At 40.5% G+C, this 26,587-nt stretch overlaps 2 protein-coding genes across 4 annotated transcripts in view; one reads left to right on the forward strand and one right to left on the reverse strand.

The window, feature by feature from the left end:
* The window catches only part of LOC100745418 (G-protein coupled receptor Mth2), a 19,121-nt gene extending 16,955 nt beyond the window's left edge, over positions 1-2,166 (forward strand). For both annotated transcript variants that reach the window (XM_024367966.2, XM_024367965.2), the window contains 4 exons: positions 145-317; positions 804-978; positions 1,207-1,471; positions 1,659-2,166. In XM_024367966.2, coding sequence (XP_024223734.1) covers positions 145-317; positions 804-978; positions 1,207-1,471; positions 1,659-1,859 — 814 coding nt within the window. In that variant the 3' untranslated portion in view covers positions 1,860-2,166. The remainder of the gene's footprint in view (positions 1-144; positions 318-803; positions 979-1,206; positions 1,472-1,658) is intronic.
* A 2,759-nt stretch (positions 2,167-4,925) lies between these two features.
* LOC100746500 (sodium/hydrogen exchanger 9B2) overlaps positions 4,926-26,587 on the reverse strand; it is a 92,848-nt gene continuing 71,186 nt past the window's right edge. For both annotated transcript variants that reach the window (XM_024367967.2, XM_003489822.4), the window contains exons 5-6: positions 17,822-17,986; positions 4,926-7,396 (exon numbers count right to left, since the gene is read on the reverse strand). In XM_024367967.2, coding sequence (XP_024223735.1) covers positions 6,869-7,396; positions 17,822-17,986 — 693 coding nt within the window. In that variant the 3' untranslated portion in view covers positions 4,926-6,868. The remainder of the gene's footprint in view (positions 7,397-17,821; positions 17,987-26,587) is intronic.

Here is a 26,587-nt window from a genome sequence, read left to right on the forward strand (position 1 = left end):
ACATATATATATATATATATATATATATGTATATAAAAACCTTGCGATATCACTTGCAATTTCGCTTGCCAACACTTTCACTTATTCGCAATATTTCACCAAAACAGATAGAAACTTCAAACATTGGAAAATATCTTTTGCCAGGAAAGTACACAGTATCAGGAGTCAAAATCACAACAAAAGATTCCTGTTATACGGTGTATATGCGTGGGGCGTGTCGATGTTCATCATGTTCATCTGTATCCTGAGTGACCAGATGCATATTCTGCCGGAGAATTTGAGGCCTGAATTTGGTTTAGAAAGCTGTTGGTTCAACTGTGAGTTATCAATTATCTTTTTAAACGCTTAAGACGAGGTTGGATCAAGATGTGACAATTACGAACGTCATTTTTATCGGGCTTGTTTTATTCTATTGGGTTGAAACATTGGATGGAACGATAACGTCGTGCTTCGACCAGTGCTAAGATAAATTAAGATAAAAAAGCTTCGAATAGCTCGCTGTTTATGATAATTTCAGGTTACTATATTTCTGTGCGTTTAGAAAATCAACATTCGAACGAAAACGTTTCGTATAGGCATCTTTTCAACCACAAACATTCACATCTCTCTACGAAAGCTCGTGGTTAACAAAATGACGGCAATACCATCGAATTTACCAATTATCCGGCTCAACTGGAATTTCGAGTTGCCGCGGCTCGGTGAGAACGTACGATAGTACGTTGCAGTAGAGCCGCAGCTAGCTATATTGCCATATCGAAAGAGACGTTAGTAACTTACTACTGGAAATGTCGTTGTTGTTGCAGCGCCTATAGGACACGCGGAATTAATTTTCTTCACGGCACCAGTCACCATCCAATTGATAACGAATATAGTGTTCTTTATTCTCACGGCGAAGGAATGCAACAAGGTGAAAGCTGAGATAAGCAAGGTTTCGTCTTTAGACGTTAGGAGCAAACGATTTCACAGTGACAAAACTAAGTAAGTTTACTTGTCCCTTAAACGCCTTTTGTCCTAGTATTATGTCAGTTTGCAAGCATCGATTAAACATCTGGTTGTACGTCAAAGTTCTGTTTAGTAAAGTAGTAAGACGACGATAGCGAGTAATTATGGAAAATATCTTATAATTGAGATATTGTTACGAGATTAATTTAATAATTCATTACCTATAGGCTACGATCGTAACGCTATATATTGTTACCAATTCAGGTTCATCATGAACGTGAAGCTATTTGTCGTCATGGGTATGTCCTGGAGCGCCGAGGTCGTCTCTAAGTTGCTGAAAACATACACCGGAGTCCAGTACCAGGATGAATTATTCTATGTGACGGACGTGGTGAACAGTCTTCAAGGTGTTTTGATATTCGTTTTATTCGTGGTGAAGCGACGAGTTCACAAAGCATTGAAGAAACGACTAGGCTACGGTTCGAAGAAGAAACGCGAAGCCAGTTCGACGCTACAAGATCCGTACAGAGTAAGAAAAAGCGCGAGTAACAGCACGCTAACGTCCAGCTTTGGAGTTAGCTTGACACCTTGACACCTTGATCAAAGAATATAAAATTGTCCGCGACAGACAATCACATGTTACTACGTGTTTCAAGCTCGATCCAAAGCTCACTTCCTTGTGTTTCTTGTTTTATTAAATACGTACTTGGTTTCAGGTTGTGTCACTTCGCCTTTCTCACGATTCTCGTCTCGTTTATTATCGTTTACTATCGTTTACTATCGTTGTCATTTTAGTAATTAGCAAACGTTTCTCCAACGACGAGAAATGGAATGTCGTAGGGGCGTGCGAAACGACTCAAAGAAATTCGTTGCCGCCGAAAAAGGGAACGAAAAGTATTGCAGCGAAGCATTTGTAGATCGCTACGTTAAGTTTCGGCAAAGTTTCAACACAAACAAGCTTGTTTCAACGTTTTGTAAGAACAAGAATTTATCGCGTAGTCGTAAAAATTAATATCACTCGTTGTTCGCGGAGCTGTTTACATAAATCTGACAAAACAAACTTCTACTACCTTTTTCTAGCTTTAGTAGCTTTTCTACCGTATAAAGCTGATTTTCAACTAAATTTAACGAATCACATAAAATAGCATAACCTTTATTAGAGTCTGATCCATCTTGTCTATCTTAGCAACGACAGATAATATACTAGCGAATAATAAATAAGAGATAGTAAGGTAAAAAGGGGGCCTAAATTCTAACGAAGCGAAATTTTTAAATATGTCCTGCTGATATTCGTTATTCGTTATTCGTTTATTCATGTTTCTCCGTGTGTGTAACTGTAACTGTAACTGTAACTGTAACTCTAACTGTGTGTAATTGTATTATTTCTATATACATATAGGTTATACTATATACATGTTTGCAACGTTATATTCTCGGCCTTATAATTTTTATTATATTTTATTATATTATATAAAACTGACATAGGTGACGAGAAAGTTTAGGAATTGGCGCCGGTGATTCAGTGACAGAGAGCGGCGGCGGTACTCTCTTTTATAATCGTCGAACAAAAGGCGTGCACCGTTGGTGAAAATAGTGGCAGTTTTAAAACCGGCCTTGAATCACGCGGACGAACGATACACGGCTCTTTTCGAAATTTTTTTGACTGGCGTGAGTCGAGGGAACGTTGCGACGATTATTCGATGCACATGGAAGGAAAATAATCGCGCCGCATTATATTCGAGATTTGACAAACTGGAAACAGCCGCAGGAAATTACTGTGAATCGTACACGACTTGCCCGAACCTTTGCAACATTCTCTGTTGGATTCGAACGTTTTCTGCGAATATCGGTTTATGGCATCTCTTGCCACGTATCGCACGGGGATTATTCACGCGTAAGAGCGTTTATTAAAATATTAGTTGTCAAATATAGGTTTAACGATCGAAGGTGAGGCGGTACGCTTTCACTTTCACTTAAAACAGATCTCCACCGATCCGAAGCCGTACAATCACCTGCCATAGCTGTGAAAAATATTTTTCAACGCAATCTTTAGATACGAGACAAGATAGTTGGCGATAAATTGCCTCGAGACGGAGTCTGTTATTCTATTTTATGTTATTTTGCGAAAATTATGCTAACAAAGGTACTTGGTGAGTGCTCGGCGTGTTACGCTTATCCCGAGTTTTTAGGCAATTGGCTCGGACAGCTTACGGCAGAATAAATTAATAATTGCAATCGTATGTACCACTCTTGTCGCACTTTCAAACGGGATAAAAACAGTCGTTTATTAGTCAAAACATTCGAGCGAAAAGTACTCTTGTTTTCCTATATTTGCTCTATAAAAAAAAAGTAAACAACATGGTGGATTTATTTACGTTACGAGGTATCGATCGTTCTTTATTACCTTCGTTCTTTCGCGCCACTATCGACTTCCGTCTCGCTTTCCGGCTCGAAGATCTCCAGTCTCGAAAATCCGATTTTTCCTCTCTAATTTTCCTGCTTCTTTTTGCGTCCACCGCATCGATGCGCAGTCGCGTTGTCTTTTTACATTTGTCGCGTTAAACATATTCGCGTAATAAGAACAAAGCGAACGGAAACAACAATCTACAGTTTGATGTGTTCGTAGCACGTATTTTTACATTATCGTTGTTTCCACTCGTTGTTTCCGTAAAATAAGCTGATTTAAGAATATATATTCAATTTCACGATTATACTATCTCTAAAAAAATTTCAATAAGAAATTGTTTTAAGAGAACTGAAGCAGGTAAATTGCTAACAATTCCTAAAGATTGAAACAATTGCGAACAAGCGACCACGAAGGAATGCGAGAACCACGAAAAAAATTGACATTATAATTATTGCCCTTAATATTAATGTAATAGTAGGATTCAGAATTTAGCGTTTAATAGTAAAATTTTATTCTCGTGCACAATCAAAGTTTTATTCTCTTCCCTCTGGCAGATTAATCCTGAGGTGCTCTTGAGCTAATTAATTAATCGAGTAATTTACGCGCAAATACAGTTTACTTCAAGTTTCAGTCGATCGATTAATCAATTTCCCCTCTCTCCGCTACGTTCCCCTTTCGCTGTCGTATTCAAGGTTAATTATACAGATATCTACACGCTTAAATACGTGTGCACAAGGAGACGTATAGGTTTCTCAAACGTCTGTAAATTATAACGAACAGTTTTAGAGTAAACAGTTTTCGATCTAGACGAACGTTATTTAGTGGGACAAGATAAGAGCTTTCGGTCAGGATTCTTACGGAAAGTCCAATTTTATATTATTTCTGTATAGATATGTTTCGATTTAAACGATTTTCGATCGCACTTTAATCGGGCTATAGCCAAATATTTTTAAATTTATATTAAACATATAGATAAGAAACAAAACAGTTTTTAGTTCATTTTGAGCTTAACTTGTACGCAAAATAACAAGAAATAAAGCGGTAGAAGTAATATTTTGCTATGAACGGATGTTTCTCTTGGCGATAATTCTTAGATTTCGTCTAATGTGATATATGAAGAAAAATTAGTATTAAAATAATTGTCTAATACGTGTATATGATCCGAATCAAGGAAAATTGAACATCTTATTCCGAACGAACATACCTTGATATTTTGGTTCTTTATAAATCCCATTTATCGCAGATCGAACATCGTTGTAGCGAATGAAAAATAACGATAATAATATTAAAAAACTATTTATACACACGCTTGTAAAATATACGTATAAAATATACGTCAAAAGATACTTATTATCGTGAGAAGGCATTCGTTTTACGCGGAGATCTCTGAAAAAAAAAAGAAAAAGAGAAAGAAGAAGAAAAAGAACGTTCTCCTAAAAAATGTCGTGAACGATCGTCGAATCGCACACGGGATGTTCATTCATTCTCAAAGACCTTTTTATCGCAGGATTATCAAATAAAAGAAAAAGAAAGAAAACTCTAGATCGTCGGTAAATTTCATCGATGATAAAACCTATTAAATCACAACAGTCTTTATTTCTTTTCTCTTACATTCCTTTACACATTTAGATTGTGTTGTAATAAATGTCAAGATTCGTCGATTACATACGCGTACGAAAATGTTTGTCGATTATGTTTGCTAACAGTAAAATTTCTTTTCATCAAACCGAATCATTTTATCTTATTTATCTTATAATTATTCATTTTTATCGCTAATTATCCAAGCATTATAATTCCTTGGTCACGTTAAACGCTAAAAAGAACGAAAGTTAGGACTTTTCGTTTAAACAGATCTAAACTTGAAAATTCAGAAACGATACCACGTTTCTCCATTATTTCGCGCGATTTCGTATGATTTCGTATATGCGCATCGTTAACTGTAAGATCGCGACAAGATTTCACTTTCTGAAAACGAAGCTCGTTGATAAATTGTTCCATCACCTGCTATCGGAGCTTTTACTAGGCAAAGTCATCTTTCTCGAACTAGAATCAAGACGTCGGTTGACGCTTCGAAGCAGAAGACACATCGATGCTCAGATACGTTTCAAAGTTTTTTAATCTACACGTTATATTATACGGTTTCTGTGGCGATGTTGGACGGTAAAGAGAAGAAATAGGGAACGTTAATTTAACTGTTCGCGATGACTGGGCATAGAGAATCGTCGAATCACAAAGGATCGTTAAGTAATATCAAATAATATTAATTCGACGTATTGGCTTGAAAAGAGAAGATACCCTCCACTCTTTTTCGCTGCATTCCACTATTTGCGGCCAGCGGGCAGGAGTGAGAGAGAAGTGAGAAAGTATCTCGGTGTTATTCTCTTTTTGTTTTGATAATAACGAAATTTTGTAATTCTGTGTCGGTATTCTACACCGTTGGATTCGGGAAAAGAAAAAAATTAAAACAATATAGAAAAGTTTCTTTTCTCCTTGCTTAATTTTTTGTTACCCCTAACCCATAGGGTTATTATCTTTAACGATCGAATTAAATTTAACGAACGTTCTTTCTTTGCTTATATTATTATCATCATCATCGTTATTATTACTATTCTTATTATTATTCTTATTGTTATTATTGTTATTGTATCGAGGACAGATTTTGTCGGAATAAAGCAGTTTTCCGCATTATCCTAAGTCTTCCTCTGTACATTTTCTCCGTTCATTTTGTAGCAACAACGAAAAATAATCTAAAATTAATATTGTCATATTAATACGCTTTTTAATCTCTATGAATCTAGCTGGTACACGATCGATATTCGATTCTGATTGACGTTGCGCCAAGTTTCTTTCACGATTTTATCCAAATTATTCTCTAACGTGTTTATCTTATTCGGATATGGGAGTGAAAATAATAAGACAAAGGGCTTGTTCGTCAGAAGATAATAACAATCATCGCAATTGGCCAGTCGAAAACATTTCATCCAACCCCGTCTATCTATTTGTCTACGTAAGATTTGAAACAACCCATTGTTTCTGCTAAATGACCTATGTAGGATTTCAAACAACCGACCGTGAATGTACGAACTAAAAATCTGATCTGAAAAACAACGCGTCGTGCTCTAAATAGACATAGTTGGCGAATATACCGCGGATGAGCAGAAAATATCGGAAATAAAAATATCAACGATGACCGTGTATCTGCGAATAAGAAACGGTGTATCGTCAAGCTAACCTTGACCGTTGCAATTTCGCAGGTTCGTTTCATTTCGATCTACGTATACAAACGCATACCCGCACGTACGTTTTCCATGATCTCGTCAAGGGAACCCAATCACCTTTTTCCATTTCCCTGTTCGAGTCTGGAACTTGATATACAAAGATATAGAAAGTAACGGAATAAAATACAAACGAAATGCGAAATGCCTGCTAGAGAAGATCTACAGAGAGAGAGAGGTGGAACAGGGAGAAAGGGAGAAAGGGAGAAAGGGGTCGCGTCCGTGCCCGTTCAAGGGGAACGCCTCAAGCCTTCCTCTCGGTTGCGGTCTCCTCGAGGTCTGGGTCTTCGTTGATGATGGAAATGTCTCGAATCGAGGGTCTGCGTGCTTTCCAGCCCTCGGGAGATGCCGTAGGAACCGTGGTTTTCTTTAGAAGTTTCGGCCCTGTCAGCGAGATAATGATCGCACCGGCTGGAGCGGTGAGGAGAATCGACAGAACGCACATGGTCACCATAGTCTCGGCATAATACACCTGTTCCGGGTCATTCGGGTCCACCTTATCGAGAGTAGTCGGTGCAAGTGCAGCTTGCACGGTTGCCTTCGCCATCCAGGATAAAGCGATGAATACTTTTTCCTTGAGGTTCAGTTTCGAGCCGATTCCAACGAGAATGGTCACCATGATGCGAATTACTATACCTGCTAGCAAGCAGCTTACGCCCAAGTACACCGTTTTCCCCTCCAGTTCGTCGATCTTGATTTGAGCACCCGTTACACCGAACAGAATCGGCTCGCAGATCATCCAGAAGATCTCAAAGGCTGTTGCCACTGGGTTCTGCAAACAGAATGTGCGACGATTAGCGAGGTTCACGCGGTGCGACAGTAGCTAGCGGTAGATATTAGAATAGCTCGTATTCCGTTAATTGTATTTCTACAATTAGATTACAGCAAAGAGCAACAAGTAGATTATAGTAAAGGATAATTGTCGAAGTGGGACACGTAGGGCGAGCCACGATATTTCACAGATATATTTCCATGTCTCTTTAACGTTTAAAACAGTTCTTTTTCCGCTTTATGCGTATAAAGGCCTAGTGAGAAAACAAAATATATATAGGAGCGCGGAAGGAGAGAAGCACAAAGAGACAGAGATACAGCATAAAACCGGACATAGCTCTAACGTAAGAAATACAATAGATATAGAATAAAAGTAGGCGTCGTTTTAAAAATATATCGTAAGTTGTATAGTTATCGTACTACGCATATCGCGTAGGTTATCGTTTCAACCAATATACGTATTGCGTGATACGTGATATACGTGATATACGTGACGTACGTGACGTACGTGATATACGTGATATGCGTGATATGCGTGATATACGTGATATACGTGATATACGTATATTAAATCAACAATTTTTCAATCATCGATCGTTTAAAAGCGTACTCGTGGGAAAACCTTTGAATAAAATAACGTAGATCATTTTGAAATTTCAGGGTACAACTAGACGGCTTCGAGTTTGTCGAAATACTCCGCTGATGTCCGCTGTTGGAGTTTTCGTTACTCGATCAGCGTTCGTTAGGCGTTCACCGATCGTATCGTGAAAATGCGAATGGGAGAAAGAAAAGTGCGTCGAAAAGGCCAGGAGCTTATAGGAGTATCCTTTTACAGAATTGCGTTGCTCCTTGCGAGTCAGGCACTTTCGACTCGACGTATGTTGGTGGGACGGATTTTAACGAAATCCGCTACAGTCGAAGAGGTATATCAAATTAACGTTAAAAGTAATTTCCCGTTCTGGGATCAACGAGAGAGTCCCTTGATAAAAAATGAACTAGCACGGCAGTGATTCGGGCGTAATTGCACCGTTTGATTTATGTACCTGGTAACGACCCCCGGGATCTTAGCGTGTCGCCAGTTTCTATATTATATCGTATGGACATTGATATTTTTCACAACGCCTTTAAAACTTGCATTAGCCCAGATCCAGCCCCGAAGCTGGATTATTGTTGTCACGAGAGTCGAATATTTCATAAAACCAACAACCGGCCGAAGAGCTTTCCAATCTTATGCGATAATTAAACTTTTACAAGAAACGATACACTTCCTGTAATTTAATACGATGAATAGGATTTTAATATGATGAACGTAATAAACGCGAAATATGTACCTATGCGAGCCAGAACTGATATAGTAGTCGATATATTAGCATAAAGCGGAAAATTATCCTCTCTCTCTCTCTACTTTACTCTACTCTTCTCTAATCTTTATACGCTAATTTTACCATGCATATCTTACACACATAATGCGTATAAATATTGGCTCATTTTAATTATTTAAGTCTATATCGTTGAATTCTAACTACTATTGGGGTATAGTCGTATATATCCGAGCTAAATCATTCGACGAATACGACCGTGATTTGCTAAACAATTGTGACAACCGTGGCACGATTGTAAAGCGTCGTAAAGTATTGTAAAGCATTGTAATAAAGCCAAGTGGAAACGATAATATTAAATATTAAATGTACGTTTAATTTGTAAATATTAGAATATCAGAGTCAGTCGACACAGTTGGAATAATTTAGCATATTGTAGTACCGATATCTCCTTGGTTGTAAACGTCCTTAATCGAAGTAAGACTTTTATCGAAGTATTTGGTTATTATCGTCGTAAATCCAATTTTAACAAACATAATGATAACGCACTTTCCTCGCTCGTCTTCCTCAGTGTCATTTTGTTACTTTCACCAATTAGCACGGAGTATCGTGATCAAATTCTTTATCGCGTCTTATATATGGATCGTTAACAGGAGTTTGAAATTTTCACGATAAAAGGAAAGGACAAGTATATATCGCTGGAAAGCTGAGCCCGTTGATAATTAAAGTTTCGCGTTACAGGCATTTTCCTCGAGAAATCTCCGGCTAAAATAGGCTTCGAATCTCTCATGAATCACGGCTTCTCGGTACGTGGCATCGCCACGATACAATTAGCTCGGTCTGGCTGGCGTCGTAATTCTTCCATTCTCTGTCATGATAGATCGTCAATATCATTAATATTTCGCCTTGGATATTGCGGCTCTTAATAACGTCGACTTAACGGCTTCGCTCTTTCTCGCTGTAAATCAACATCATTAATACAGCAGCCAACACGCTGTTGGCTTTATCGTCTCACCTCCAGTCCAACCATTAGAACGACTAAATAATTTCTCTGCATCGAATAGCTTCGGTAGAATAGCCGTACGACGTGTAGCGGTGGTTGTTTCCCCGTTGGAAAGTTTCCGTTCAAGTACGTATCGATATTTGTGATTTTCAGCGCGATATTGAAATTTTCGACACGACGCGATCCCAGCCAAGGATCAATTTTGTCGTACGTCATCGATAGAAGTCGACGCGACGCGACGCGATCGTAGTTGATTTCGTGTAATTGAATCGCGTCGCTTGTACGCCCGGTATGCGTTAATTAACGCGGTCCGATCGAATAAGTTAATCAGCGGGTGAGCGTTACCATCGTCTTACCAGCAGCTAGCGTCGCTTTGGCGAGAGGCTTTTGGTATATCGATATATATCGGTATATATATCGGTATATATGGAATAATCGATCGTCGGTGGAAAAAGGCGAACGTCGTTGTATAACCCGTCGCATTCTTTTCATCGCCGATTCAGCGTCGCTTTGCCGTTTCGTCCCTTTTTTTCTTCGTGCACGCAAAGTCGTTCGTTTACTTCAGCTTCGTGGGACAGATAGCTTCCCGTATTCGTAAAACCGATACACACGAGCATTAGAACGTAGTGAGAAATTAGTTGCGCGATCTTTCTTATCTTTCTTATCTTTCTTATCTTTCCTTCAAAGACAGTCCGCTTCGATTTATCGTTTCAAAATCGCAAGCTTTGTCGAGAAAATGTCTCTCCGTGTATTATATACGCGTTGCTCGAACGAGAAATTGCTTTCGCGCACAACCTTGACACACTTGTACCGTACCGTTCCAATACCCATCCACCGAACATGGAGCCAAATCGAGAGCCGAGAACATAACTAAATCCAAGGGCTTCGTCAAACTCTAAAGACAAACCTTCCTCCTGTAAACTACCTTGGAAACCAGCAAACCCATCCGCAATTTCATCCGCTCGACGACAGATACGCCGCAAACCCGTGCGTTTCTCTGCCTTTTACCTTAAACGGAAACAAACTTTGTTACTGCCAACTGCCAGTTGCCGCTGAGTTTAAGCTAACGGAAGGGGAAAGGGTTAGAGGTCGCGGTGCACGGGCAACCGTACGACGCCTGACGTTCCTTCTTGTCGCCAGCTTCCGGTTGGTCATTCCGTAAGTTTGGTCGCGATATTTCTCCCACGCGGACAGGTGATTCGTTTGTTAGCGATCCGTGTCTTTGTTTCCGATCTCTTTTAGAGATCGACGCGTTGGCTCGTTGGACGGAAAGAGGAACCACCGATCGAGGGAAGAGAAATATTTTCTAGGAGTTGGCAGCGCTTCCTGTCTTCTTTTTAGCGTCGTTGGGCAAAAATTCGATTCAACTGGAGAAACTCGTCGCTTCGATAATCCTATTAAGTCTTTGCGATAGAAATGGGCAAATGGTTGTTTGATCGTCGAGCGCGTGTTTCGGATAACTTTTCTAGTCGGAGCATTTTCTGGTTTAATGCAACGCGTCGAACGTTAGTCGAGCGTCGACTGAATCGTTACGAGCCGCAGCTTGGGACAGCGCGTTTTATGGAATACGTTTACGGCGTATTAGCGGATATACGGAGGAACCTGGGACGAAGCTAGGGAGCCACTAGGATAGAGATACGCGCGGACGTACTCGACGCTAGATTAGCAAGCCGTACAACATGTTCGCAGAAACACTAAGAGAGATAGAAGTGGCATAGATGATCGTCGATGCGAAATCGAGGAGTTGCTAGGAAGTTGGAAAATAGCACGTACGAATCCGATGGGAAGCCGGGGAGCTGTTAGGAGGTTGAGAGAAACGAACGAACCTGATGCGAAATCGGAGCGTTAGGCTTTCAAGTAATTCGAGTCGAATTTATATGAGAACGGAAATATGTATATCGTAACGGAAATCGAGTGTACGTATACGATTGTAAGAGTAGACTGATCTTCCTGCGATCTAACGTCTGACCCAACTAACGCCCGTAGAGGGAATAAACGAAGAGATAACGATACGAAAAATGAAATCTCTATAAAGCTGTTTCTCTGTATAAAAGTGAATTCGTCTTGCAAGAATGGAGAATTAAACGAAATTTCGGTTAAATATCGGCGTTAGAGCGATCGCTAGAAGCAGTGGAAAGTTTCAAAGAATTAGTACGTTAGCGATTTTCGCAGCGAAAGGGACGCGTCGTTCTTTGTTCCGTCGCAGACGAATCAAATTTTCGCTGGCAGCCTTTCTGCCGAAACCCTCTCACGTTGAGAAAACTTCGAAATGCAGTTTTCCCTCTTGCGTTTTAGCATAGACACCGCGAAGACGACGTTCCGTCCTCTCCAAACGTCGTTTAACGTAACTCGGATTTTCTCGTCGCTTTTCATCGAGGGACTCGAAACCGTTCAGGACCGTTTGTCCTTTCATTAAGATTTAAGCTGTCGCGAGCGAATCGACGCAAGCTGAAAGCGTTTCGCGGTTCTCAACCGGACTCTTCCACGCGTTTGCAGTCGCGATCAACGCGAGGAAATATTATTAAAATGCTCGTCGGACGTCGAACGAGATCCGCACGTTGGAATCTTTTTAGTCGAGTTAGTCAAAGTGAGAAGTTACTTAACGAAACGAGAATCTTAGATTGGTTACGAATTAGTTGATAACTGCATGTATTAATATTCATCTTACAACCTGTTATTCTTGTCATATCGCTTCGAATCGCTATAATTATAGAATATTTTATATTACCATATTTTCACTCTGATAGTGCTCGATGCTTATTCGTAATCATGTTACAAGTTTTGCCGACGAAAGACCATGAATTTATCTCGCGTTTTCAAAAATATTTCATTAGTACTAAAAATTCAATTATTTTGTCCAAGAGAGAGAGAGAGAGAGAGAATCATTTTCATCCGATACTCGATTCTGTACATGTCGTCTGAAGCTTCGCACAATTTTTTCGAAAATCGAGTCGAAAAAAACTGTCAAGTACAGTTTGTGTTACTTCACCGTTCGTCTATCTAATTCAGACAGAAGATTCACAAATCACATTTCCATCGCTTATCGATCTCGTTGCCGCTACGAATCACTGGAGCGTCTTTAACGATCGCGAAATGTCCATGGAATATCGCTGGGATTACCGGAACGTCGTAAAAGCATCACGTCGCTCATAATACCGAGATTGTGCGAAATTAAATTAAATAAATCAATATGCGGCTGTGTTACCGTTAGGTAATCTAGATTGCAGGTAAACAGCGACGGTAAATATCGAGACTGGTGGTGCGACGTGCGAATTCCACGTGCCGTTTGCGAATGTGCATCGACATATTTCCATATTATTTGGATATGGAACGGGAGGAGTACGGGAGGAGTACGGGAGGAGTACGGGAGGAGTACGGGAGGAGTACGGGAGGAATCGGTTACGCGTAATGGTAAAACGGATCACGAAACTATAACTATAGTAGTAGTAGTAGTAGTATTGAACGAGGATCGCGCATCCGCGAGTTGGAAACTTGGATGGATTTCAATTTCCACTCGTACCATTGTAAAATTCGTGTGACTGGAATAAAACAGAAGCGATGTTTGGCGATAAAGGCGACGGTCGCAGTTAACGGCTGACGATTTTCGTGAAAACGTTGTAAACAAACGAGAGAATGTACGAGGTGAATCGCGGTAAATATAAAAGAGGTAAATTTGCTTTATTTTACGAAAGAATAGACGCAGTTGTAGATGGAAACGCGAAAGCGGCGCTAGATGTGGAACCACGCGAGAACACCGATGGATTCGGCATCGAACGGGTCATCGTCGTCCCAGAAGAAACGTGACAGTCCACGGCAAGAAATCGTGGTATATTAGTCAAGTTGAAATCGCATTTCGGGCTGATGAATTTCGCGATCGGAGGATCAACGTTGACAGAACGGAGACGTAATCTGTGCATAAAGCGAAATCGTATTTCGATATTGACCGTGGGACCGCGACACAGGCTACGTGCCGAGCCTTCGAGTCGAAGGATTTACGAGCAAAGTGTGAAAAATATTAACAGGTTCGCCGTTACGGAATCGCCGGTCAACGGAAACGGATTTTTCCTTCGAGTTATGGGACGTAGCGATAAGCGACAGCGTACTTTTATCACCGTCCCACCCTGCTGCTGAACCGTTGGTGCTATTGAAAATAAAACGATCCGTGTAACGATAAAATTAAGTAAAAAGTAGAATTATCGTTAGCGCGTTATTGTCCGACGTTAAGAATAATTGTTTCAGTGCCGTCGAGGGAATAAAGGCGTGCAGTTGTACGACTGTGTCGATTGCTACACGCATCGGAAATATTTCCTTATTGATCGTTGCGGTTGTTTGAATTTTCTGCCGAATGATCTTGCCTCAACGACGATAGATATGAAAGATCGCACCGGTTAACAGCGGTGTCCGCTAACAACCAACTTCAACTTGGATTTTCAAGATCCGCCATGGCCGATTCCCAATACAGCGGACGGTATACATATTTAAGAAATAGTTTGGGAGTTTCCGCTTTGAATCGAGAGCATAAAGACGCGATATATTTCGCTACACTTTAGTTTCCAGCAAACTACGTTTCATCGCGTTTACCAGTTGCGAATTGTAATACTGTAAATTTCTTATTTCACGAATCAATTATCATAGATGCTCCTTTTCCTACGCGTAAAACCGTCGTCACGTTTTCTCGTTTTCTTCGCCTTTTTAAGAGTCGCCCGACAAGTAGCAGCCCCTTTCAAACTTTCCAACCCGTCTAGCAAAGGTAAGTTGGAATCTGCTGAAATTTCTAGAATTTTTAAACAAACGTATCGTTCGCACTGCTTAATTTATACTGCCATTTTATTTAAGGCCGTATAACGCCACGTTATTTAGACTCTTAGCTCGTTTGCCTTTTCGATCGCATTTTTCTCAAGTATACGTAACAACAACAATCGTCAAGTACTCACCTACGTACTTACCGTACAGATGTATTCCCTTTCGTTACTTTTACTCTAGTCGACTAGGTTTTTCTCTCGGCTATCCGAATTGTAATAAAAGTTAACATTTAAACTTAAAGTTCTTTCGCGTTCTATACGTTTAGTCTTTTTTGAGTCAGAGTCTTCTCGCATACGTATAACGATTTCCCTGGGCTTTGCCAAATATCTCATTCAGATAGCTAGTAACGAATTAAGAAATCGTAAAAATGTACAGTCATTTACCGATACGTGGATTCCGAAATTGTGGCGGTTTTGCACGAAATAAAATATAATTTTCTTCCACAATTCACGAATAATCAGCAATACCGAGAGCCCGATAGGTTGGTCGTATACCTTACGAAAAATGTATCAATTGTACGCAAGTGTCCGTCCAAAGGATGGATGCGAGCATCGAGAATCATAATTTTGAAATAATGTAAAACACGAATGTCGTCGTTTTGTCTACTAATTATCGACCTTCCATTACACGTATTTAGCCCAACCGGCGATCTCGAAAAGCTTTTGCTGCATCCGCAGTTATTAACACGGTATTGTTCCCATGTTAGTCAGTTTCCATGCTTTAACCATTTCCACGCAATTTAACGATCGAACGAAAGCTTTCTACTCTACAGGTTGTCAATTGTGCTGAAATCATTTTGTCCCAGATAAATAAAATAATAATATCTTGTTTATGTGATTGACGATCTCTTCCCCGAAGATATCATCGATTTGAGCAAATTTGGGCAAAATGTACGTAAATGTAATACATAATTGCAGAATATTTGTAACGTGCGTAAACACTTGGCAATTACATTTAAAAATTTGCGAAGACAGGAATGAAAATTGTTCCGAAAATTGTTTAGAAGCAATCGTCGGTTGTTTTCACGTGATACGAAAAAATGTATGGCGATCGATTTAAAATTATAACGTCTTATCATTGCGCGAAGACGATTGATCATGGATAGTGGCAAAAACGGCGAACATGGCGAAAAGTAACTTTGAAAGAATAACTTAAACGTATAAGAGATTGACCATGACGTTATTCAACGCCTCGACCTTTAGATCGATACGGTGAAGCCTATCGTGGATGATTGTCTTAAAATCTATTGGCACCGGAATATGACTGTTACAAGGAGAACGTTTATGATCCCGAAGACGTATTTTCGGTGAAAAATCGTGTATTACGATATTCGAAGGACAGTTTTTATCCAGCTGGCATCGGCGTACCGAAAAACGATCGATTTTTAGTCGCGCTAATCGTTCGAAATAAACGACGAGGACAGCATCGGTCATAATGCGCTGGCAATATCTGGCCACAGTCGCGTCACGAAGAATACGTGCCAGCTGGTGAGCGCGACATACCGATGGCTACGTGTCCAGCAACCCCGACGTTCGAAACGAACGCCGCGCCGTCGGCTTGAATATTTCACGAACGCCAGGGATTATCGCGACCGCCTCGTGAACGCCGACTTCTCGACTTTCCAATCGTTTTGCGATTCTGCGACGGTTTTTCGTTTCTTTTCGTAGCGTTCCGAAGTCTGTTTTTAGGCCTAGCCGGTTGCTTGGCCTTTGCTAAGAGTGGAATGGTTGCTTTCGATTTGGATAAGTTTGCATTGGATCGGTAAAAAACGTTTCTTCTATTTCTTTTATTTAGCAGAATTTAAAGATACATTTTTCACCAAAGTTCTTTCATCCTAACGAATTTTTCCCGTCGATAAAGAAGAACAAATAATCGAGTAGATTGGAAAGTCTCGACTCTTTTTAAACGTATCGTATATGGTATATCGTACGATAGGGCAACCAATATTTTTCTGTAAGATTTACGATACGATATCGAAACACGTTCTTCAAGATATTTTATGTATCTGCTAAAATAAATCTGTGTGGAAGAAATTAATAAAACGAAAAGTTTGACAAGTTTGCAAGAGCATTGGGATCCGTCGTCGCGAAAGAATTTTTCTTGCCTAATTTCTAACATTTCTAAATTGATCAACCATTTACCTTTCGCGGTAAAGTCTCGACGTTAGCATTTTTACTTTCGGCGATTTAGAACGATCCAATCGTGGAACGTATTTATTTGATTGTTTTATAGAATCTATTTTCTCGAACGAGATAAAATTCGATCGAATAGAAAATAACAAGAAGAAAGAAAAGGATAGATATCCTTAGAAAAAACGACGAAACGTAGTAGTAATGAAAAAGTGGGTAGTTTAGTTTTAATTATCGCAATTATTGCGTCGAAGGTAATTGATTTAACGATGGCTATATCGGTCTATCGATGCTTCATTTTCATTTAAAGGAGCAGAGAGACATCTATAATATTTAATGAAGCGATTGGTGATAATCGAGTTTACTATTGTAGTTTCGTTACGATTCGATTAAATTGAAAGCAAATAGCACGCGCAAACTGAAATTGTTTTATTTATGAAGACTTCGGGTATACCAATGTATTTCGGAACTGAAACTAGTTCATCCGATATACTTGCATACAAGAACATACTTTTGTATTTTTGTAGTTTTGTCGGAAAATTGATAAAACCAATAAACATATTTCGTGAACGTATTAAGCTATAAAATAGGACTTGGAATCGAATACTGATTTCGATATAACAGTCACGTGTGAAATATTGATTTTCTAAAATTGAAAGTTAATGTATGGAATACGTACGGTAAAAAAGTTCGCTATACGGAAGAAACCATATTTTAAATAAAATAGTCTGTTTTTATGGTAAGAGAGTATTCTATGCTAAAAATAAATTGGGAATGTGATAGAATCGTATCGTATCGTATACGTATTGTATCGAGACGCGAAAAAGATTCGCACGAAAGAAAGATTTGGGATAAATTTTATGCGTCACTTCCACCAGCATCTACAGCGTATAAATCCATACTTGCGTTTAAACCTAGCAACAGTTTGTTTTAAATCGTAATAAAAATTTTTCCAAATTGTGGATAAAATAATTAAAATTCACGAGTAAACAGAGGGGCAGAAAATAAGCAGATAAAACAAAATTTCGTTGCGTTTCTCTAAATATGCAAAATGTACTAAGAAATTTTGATCGACACGTTTTAGTACATCGTGCGTATTTAAAGAGGAGGGCGCGATTAGAAGCGACACAACACTTGCTGAATTTTCCTTGTAAATATGTAAATGTACTTACGTCGTCAACTTCCCAGCCTTGTGTCTGCCAAAAGTAGCAACTGACGAAGGCCGCTGCGACTACCGCTAAAGGTCCAGCACCTCCTAGCTCGATCGCCTCGCTTCCGAATACTGCCAGTAACCCACCTCCTAATAACATCAGTACTCTCATAGGCACCATGAAAGGCTGAAACATGCCGAACCAGCAGATCGATTAGGACCTTCGATTAGGCCTTCGAAGATAGTTGTTTTCACGTTGTCTAACTCAATGAGAGTTCATTTCTAAAGTTTCCGTACTGCCGATGCGTCAAATCGCGAATATTCGCTTCCGTTTTTTCAACTTGATACTGTGAGAAAAAGAAAAATCGTCGAAGATGCGACGCGTTTGATAGGTCGATAGCCAATTCGATGCTCGCAATCGCACGTTCGAGTATCCGCCGATCGATGACGAACGAAGCCTTCGTTACAACGAGTACTAGAAAATGTCTGGGCAAAATCTAGAGTGTGTCTACTATCGAAAGGTGTTCGATAGTCTTCCCGAGAAGAAGAGGAGAGGTTCGAGCGGCCGTCGACTACCGTATTTGGAGAAAAAGGATAAATTTTGGACAATGCGAGATCAAGGTTTGGTAAGGAACAAAGGGAAACGAGAAAGAAAGCAGGCAACTGTAGAACAGTTTTTTTTTTGTCGGACTAAAAAGTAATTTTTATAGCATAGATGCTAAAAAAATCTACAGAAAGTATTGGAATAAATCTAGCCGTATATACCGTATACTTTATGTTGTAAGTACCTTTTACTCGACTGATAGATTTTTGCCTGATTTATGTTACTCCTTTTGTTCGGGAATTACTCTGCTCCAGTAAGATTATTCACAGATTCATAGGCACGTACGGAACGAAACGGCCTTTGTTTCGGAAACTTTTAAGAAATTTATCATGTAAATTTTCATCGAATAAACGAACTTTCAAGTTAATTACTTGTACGTAACTAACTTGTACAGAATGTATAAAATTAGTTTTACTGGAACCAGAACCCGATTAATCTCGTCTACCAAACAGATCGAGTCGCGATTCCGTTCGCGTCGACAATTAGATTATTCACCTTGACCTGCTCGAAAGTGCTCCACTCTGTTTCTTACTCACGCTTCTTTTCTCTGCTCGATTCTTTCGAGCTACACTGCCGCTTCATCTCCGGGCAATTTCGTCGGCGACGGTAAATCCGTCCGTTTTTAACGAGCGAGTCGTTAAGGGTAAGCCACAGTTTGCGAAGCTACACGGAATAAGACGCTAACCCCCCGCCTCCCGTCGTCGCCACCTCTATTCGTTTCGTTCGTTCTTTTTTTTCACGAACCGTCGAGAGGATCGAAGATCCACTTTCGTTTGGAATTTAATTCAATAACGCCGCGGATTCGTCTCCCTACTGTTCTCGTCGTTGTAGACTTTCACCAAGGTCGTTTCTTTTTCCACGTAGAGAGCGAAATTAAGTTTACTCGTGCTCAATTTTCGTCCGAGTTTCGAACGACGAATATTATTTTTGTCGCGCGTTAGGGGCGGTGTACACGCGAAAGAAGGCGAGGTGAAATGTTTGTTGGAAATTCCATTATGTCACTTTTAATTTACCTCGTGGAAGCTAGACGTTATAAAGCTACCGTCAGAAAAGAATGAAATATCGTTACTCTCGATAGTTGATATTCTGATCCATTTGCGACCGTTGTAAGTCCGAAGAAAGTCTCAGGTATTTGTTTGTACGTTGTCCTTTGAAACATCGATTATTTATGGAGATATTTATGGAGAGAGAAATATTAGACATAGAGTAGATGCGCGATGATGCGCAATTTTGAAAAGAGTATCGGAGCAAAGAGTGATAAACCGCGTCTGCCTACGATGGCGAACTACGACGGTATTGGAAACGGGGGACGGGATTTTGGTGGCGCGACGATAAAGCGCATTTATGCCTCTGTGTAGCATCGTTTTTTTTTTTATTTCTACCCAAGGAACGTTACTGGTGAAGTTTGATCGTTGAAGCTTTCGACACCCTATACGGATATACATGTATATGGATGTACACAGATATATACGGTTTTAAAATATCTATTTATACAGATGTTTTTTATTTTTTCATTTAACAAACCCGAACGATTCATGCTACGTACCGATGTCTTATCGACCTTTTACATGGCTGTAAAATATTGCTAGATTCCAATTATTTTCAATTATACGCTGTACGACGTGAATAACGGTATTCTACGATATTTCAAATACGACGTAGTGCTCGACACTTAATAAGTATTTAGTAAAATCTGTCTCTTTAAATCGTTCAAGCTGATTTCGTATTATAATTTCAAGTTAAAGTTAAAGTTTATTCTAGTGGCTTTTTCCACTTATATTAAATTGTATTAAGCTTAAAAATCTTGAATCGTAAAATCGTAATCGTTCTTGGTCTGAAATAAATTCGCAGAAATTGCACGAAACTCGCTTCCCATTTGGAGCGCTGAAATTTAAGAATATACAGGGAACGAGGCGAACTTTTAAACGGTCGAAAGCAATCTGAAATTTTTAGAAGCGCCCAGCATCCACGGGGAAGCTCGGTATCTGGTACTCGATGGAACCAAGAGTCCCACTACCGTTGCCACCGTGCGAATGAGTTTCACGATACGATGCGACGTCGTCTTCGTTCTTTTTTCTCTCTCTTTTTGTTCCTTTTCCTTCCGTTTTCCCCATTCGCGATCGATCTCCGACAAGAAACGTAGTCAAAAGGATTCGATTCCAATATCTACCAACTATCGTCACGATTTTTCTCGCTGCTATTTTCTATGCATACGATTCTTCTCTCTGTCTCTGTTTTTTATTTTTGTCGAACCAACCTCGTTTCGCGAGTACCGAAAGAATTTATCGGTTCTCCGAGAGAGCGATTAAAGATCGATATTTATATGGACGCGACGTAAAAGGTTATTTTTCTAGAGAAACACGGGACGAGGATTTCGTACTCATTCGAAATATTCTAATTCTTGCGTGTTTCGGTAAGGTTTCGGTAAGGTTTCGGTGCTATGTAAGTAAACGAAACAGGAATCGTTTCTTCGGAACGATATTTCGTTTCCGTACTGACGCGTTCCGAGACGCCGAACCGATAGAAAAGCGAACCGACGTCGTGCCGCTTTATTTCTCCTCGGCCAAATCTATCAAGAGCTTTCGAAACTCTGCGAAAGTACGGATGAGAAACCGAGAACAGATAGGAACGCCGGACAAAGAGAAGAATGGAGAAATCCTTTAAAACGCGAATGTATCCTCGAACAAATGTAACGAACGTCTTTGAAAATACGTTTAAGTACGGTTAAACGCTAAATTGAACAATTAGTCGACAGAGTGGAATTACAGTTTTTATCGATATGGTAAAACCTTGATTGTCCGAACCAAAACACGACACGGCTGTTTTGACAGAGATTCGAACGAGAAGGCGAAAATATTTTTCGCCAACGCCAACAGCGGTGCGAAATATCGGGAAACGCGACAGGGACGTCGGGTTCGAAATTGTCGAATCTTGCGATATTCTCCAGCCTCGAAATACTACCAATTTCAAGTTCTCGCACGCCTCTGCTGTTCGAATAATCGAATAATCGAATAATCGAATAATCGAATAACCGTCTTTGTATATAACAAGGTTGCTCATTGTAAAATACGTATGTACGTCGTGTTACGGATGGAGTATATCATATAGAGCCTTCGTTCGTACTTTTCCGATTCTTTCGAACGGAAATAGTACCGTCATTGTTTTAAAACGTTTCTCTGAAATCTAAGCAACGAATCTTAGCCGCTGCAGGTATCTGCCAGGATACCTTATCCGTTGGCAGGTGACACCCGGAAAGTACCGTTGTTCTTGGGAATTTTCAAGCGTTACGTTTTCCGTTTGCGCACGATAAACGTTTGATCTTCTTCTACCACGAAAGTCTATTTTCCATAGTATATAGGCAGCCGAGAAACGAACGGACAGAACTTGCGGCAATTCTTCGAGTTACTGTCAGTGCCTCGTATAGCCAACAACCCGTCGATACGACCAAGCAGTCGTAAACTAAACAGTTTAGACGATACGCGAAACAAGGAAAAGAAAGAAAAAAGGAAAAAAGAAAAAGAAAAAGAAAAGAAAAAGAAGAGGAAACACGCAGCGGGAAAGGTAGCGGTGGCCTTTGACAAACGGATTGCGAGGGACCACAGTCCTTGTTGCACGCAAGAGCGCTTACCTCTTACCTCCCGGAATCTCGGGACAACAAAGCTATCCAAAGCAATTTCGAACATATACATGTAAATCCGACTCTTTGAATCGATTATTATTCGATCGTCACTTGGCGACTATCGAGAACGGGTCCTTACGAAGTTCTGCTTTTCTCTTGCAACGTTTCCCATCGTCTACCGTCAGTCCCTTTCACGATTTGCCATCGGAGACCCGTTTTTTCGAGTCTAGAATTGATCAAGTACGCGATTCAAAGCGAATCGCAGGAAGAAAGAGGTTGATCGCACGGGTGGCGGAAGAGCACGGGAGGCAATGCAGGTGGCGATGCGGCAAGCAAGCGCTGGCCGGCTTTCCGACCGAATCCGTACACAAACGTTTAATTCGCGCGAATCGATAAAACGCCGTTGGCAGCGTCGCTAGCTAACCCTCCGGCTTCGATTCAATTTCGAACCTCTCGCAATCGATATCTCGCGGACAGCGGCGCGTACGCGTCACGCGTGCAAATTGAATATCGTTCCGGAGCCCGATCCTCGGCCGGATACCTTGTTGCGTACGATGATCGTATTCGTGGACGGGGAAAGGTTCGTTGCACGCGTTTGTTTGCACCTGTCGCGTCTAACCCGACTTCTCGTCGCAGAAATGATTCGTCACGCGACCAACGTTCGCGTATCGCGTATCGCCTTGATTATCTTTCTTTCCGGGGGAAGAATGGGATTTAAAGGTAGCTTTTAATCCTTAACTACGCAATGGTCAACACGGTTACGGTATGGTTTCGCGCCTCTTGCGCACTCCGCTGTTTTCTTCTTTTTGTGCGCACCTCCTATTTATACCATGCGGTTGGTTAGTCGGTACTAATCGAACAACCATTTATTCGACGGACGACTGGGTTGTTGTATTTTTGTTCAACGTCTGCGTAAAATTCGATGTTTGGTACGTTGATCGTTTCGTGCGCAAGCCTTAATAATTCTTCTTCCAGCCGATCGAAACGGTTCCAGTAGCAAGTAGTAAATATCATGGAACGAGTGTCATAGATGGATCGAACGGTCTTCCTCCTATCTGAACGCGATACGATTCGTTTGGAAGGCCCAGTATCTCCTCTGGAACATTAACGAGATATTCTCCAAGTCGGTGTTCGAAGATTTTTGCGCCGGCTTGGCGCGTTTCGATATGAAATGCTACTTGGGGCACACAGAGTCCTAGAAAACAATTGAGATTCGATATTTAGATCAAATAGATATTTAAGGCTAAACGGCACGTCAAATTTGGACGTAGCAGCGATTAATTTTGCCGATGGATCCTAATTCGTGGAATGTAGGATGTAATTGTCTCGTGAACTTTAGAACCCACTAAACTTAGTACCCACTAAACCAACGCTCTTCTCTATCTCTAGCCGATTAGTTACTATTCGTAATTAGCCGTTAACTGGTATAATCTGAAAATGACCAGAAGTAGAAATAAACGTTGGATACGAGCAGACGATAAAATTGTTTCGTTAGTTGGATAATAAACGAAAAGGGGAAACGTTTTATTCACCACTGAAACGTAAATTACGGCGCATTGGTTGCAGGGGCAAATATAATTACTTATCCCGGTGAACGTTTGGTCAAAGCTCGGAGTCGTTCGACCGCGGAATACGTACAAATTCAATCAAGTATCAAAGTTTGCTTAGGTTTAGGCGCGACCGAGGACTTTGCGGCGAGTAGCCTCTTAGGGATCTAAACTATATTCTGCGCGCGTATTAAGTATGAATCGCGTAACTGTCCGCCTACGTAAACCGCATCCCATTCTTGCGAGTAGCAACGATGCGATTCAAATTGAGATTTGAAAAATGGAGCAGAAATTGCTTCCGCTCTAATGGCGAAACTGTGCGTTCATGGACATTCCAGATGGCATAATATGTGCGCAACTGTAGGATAGGTAAGTTGTCCTCGTCGTACAAACAGATTGATTCGTCTAGCTAGCAGGACAGGAACACGTAAATCTGGAACGATTAATTATATCGTACGTAACGGTGGTACGCATCCTTAACGAAGTGATGTTTAATATTCGAAGGACGACTGTTCGTAAAAATCGATCGTGTAATACGAGAACTCGCCGTGTCACGTGTATATGTGTGAGCAGTTTTCGATCGACACAACAAGAAGACGTACGATATTTTTCTTAATTATTGCTTTTCTTCTTTCCATTTTTGTTAATCGTATCGTTACCTTATCGTAGATATATATATATATTTATATCATTGCAACGCTACACACTATTTAAAATGGTTGTTACGTCGATAGGAAAGGATAATTGTAAACCTTGGAAAATATATAAGTTAGCTTGTCTATTATAAAGATATGGCAAGGAAAGAAATTAAAACTATCTCACGATTGTAAGAACCTTATACAATGAAAATCAATGGAAGGAACAGAGAAGAGAAGAGAAGAGAAGAGAAGAGAAGAGAAGAGAAGAGAAGAGAAGAGAAGAGAAGAGAAGAGAACGAAACATAGATAAACGAACCTGTTTTCCAATTATTCGAGCAAAAGAAAGGATTTATCCAGCCACCTTTGTCTAGCGACAGCTAGCGGATCCTTCGTCAACATCGAGAAACGAACTTTTGCCAAGTCCTACTTAAAATTGGGTCTTCGATCGTTTACTTTTAGTCGGTTCGTAATTTTAGTTGGGATGGCGATTAAAAGTTCCAGAGGATAGATATCTTCTTAAACTCGTGGCAAATTTTTCGATCAGTTCGTGCGACTGACAAAGTTTCTTCGAACATGCGATCAAACGTAACTCGGTTCCCCGATTATTATATAATGATAAAAACAGTTGGAAAATAGGTATTTGCGGATAATAGGAGCTATTTTGTATTATTTTATGCTCGATAGAGAGAGTTGGACTGGTAGGTCTGCGAACAGTGATATTCGCATTCGTTTTTCCCGTCGTTGAACGAGTCGTGTTCTAAGAAGGAAAAAAGTGTGCGAGAAATCTGCGAAGATAGGGGAGAAAGCCGGTCGGGGTCTAACGGTAGTTGGGACGCGTTCGTTCAGCCTGCTGGAGACAATCGGTCCTGTTGGAAGAGGGATCCAGCCGGTTAAATAGACGTAAAGCAACGTGACTCACGTGCAAACACGAGATACGATCGACATGATTGCGCGATACGATCACGAAAGAAATAGCCAGAAACAGCGTGCTTTTTCTACGAGCTTGTTTTCCACGTACTTTTCTACGTGCTTTCTACGAGCGGATTCAGCTTCGTTCGTGGTTAAGGCCGGATGAAAGCTAAGCGAGAGCATCGCGAATCGGACATTGTGGAAACATTGTTTTCTTCGCGAAGAGCAAGCGATCGATCGGTGTCCTCGCGAGGCACGATCTTTTGCCAAGGGAACTGAAATTTCCATGAGCAACGTTTCGACGAACAATTTCTGTTTTTATTCGATCATATATCGATCGTATCGATCATGTCGATACATTGGTACATCGGTGCTTGGCAATTAACGTTAGTTGGTAACAATAGCAATAAACGGCAGCTCTTTAAGTGGTGCGTTAATAATAGCCGTATAACATCCGTGAGGCGGCCGGATATCGATCCAACGTCTAACCCAACCAACCTACGATCCGTTGATTTATCTATTTTTCATTTATATATGAAAGACGATCGGTATCGGTATAAGTTTGGACTATATATAAGTATAAGTGGACTATATAAAAATGCGGTCGTCTATATGCCAGAACCAAGTGTAGCCGTAACATAAATTTAATTGGAGCTTTTGCGAATATCTCGGAAACGAAGGCCGAACGGGGCGGTTACGTGTATGGGAAAAAACATATTTCAAAGTCGTAATATAATTCCCTACTTAAAATTTTCAAGTTGACAAGACGCGTATAATTCATCTATTCGACATATTCGATAAATAGAGATGGATAATGAATTTTGAATTTGTCAAACGAAAAAATTTGCCCTACTTGCCCGCTGAAAGCAACGAACAACCAGTTTCTATCCGCGAGGGTTAATCGAAATAATTTCATTCGTCTCGCCGTCGTATCGGTCTTTTAATTTCTTCTCAAGGTGTCGTCGGAGCTGGAATTCGCTACGACAGATTCCAATCCCGTAGCCTCGTATCAAATCTCGTCGGTGACAGATGGCGGTGACGCGGGTTTTCATAAACTTTGACACCAATCGCGTTATCGACGCCAAATTCAACGGCGGATGTTACTTTAAAATACAGTCACGATATTTTGCCTGATAAATATCCTCGTCACCGTGTCGATTTTCGTTAAAGCTACGCGTTTCTCGTCGGGCAACCACCTTAAGCGACGCGCCTTTCGCTTGCTTCCTTCGATCTTGACGCGTTCCCGATTTCGACGATGTCTAAGTACGCCGCAGAAATTAGCAATCTCGACAACTTTTTCCTACATACGTGTAGGAGATGGCAGGCCAAAGTACCGATTCGTTATTTCCCCGCTATCGATAAACGTCAGCTACGTCTAACCCCTGAAACCGGAAGTTATATAAGCAGTTCTAGCCTTCGTCGTCGGAGAAGTTTCGATTACAAGAGCAACAAAATCAGCCCCAACCTAACC

This window comes from Bombus impatiens, unplaced genomic scaffold (genome assembly GCF_000188095.3).
Source record: "Bombus impatiens unplaced genomic scaffold, BIMP_2.2 scf_0377, whole genome shotgun sequence".
In the NCBI taxonomy this organism is placed as follows: domain Eukaryota; kingdom Metazoa; phylum Arthropoda; class Insecta; order Hymenoptera; family Apidae; genus Bombus; species Bombus impatiens.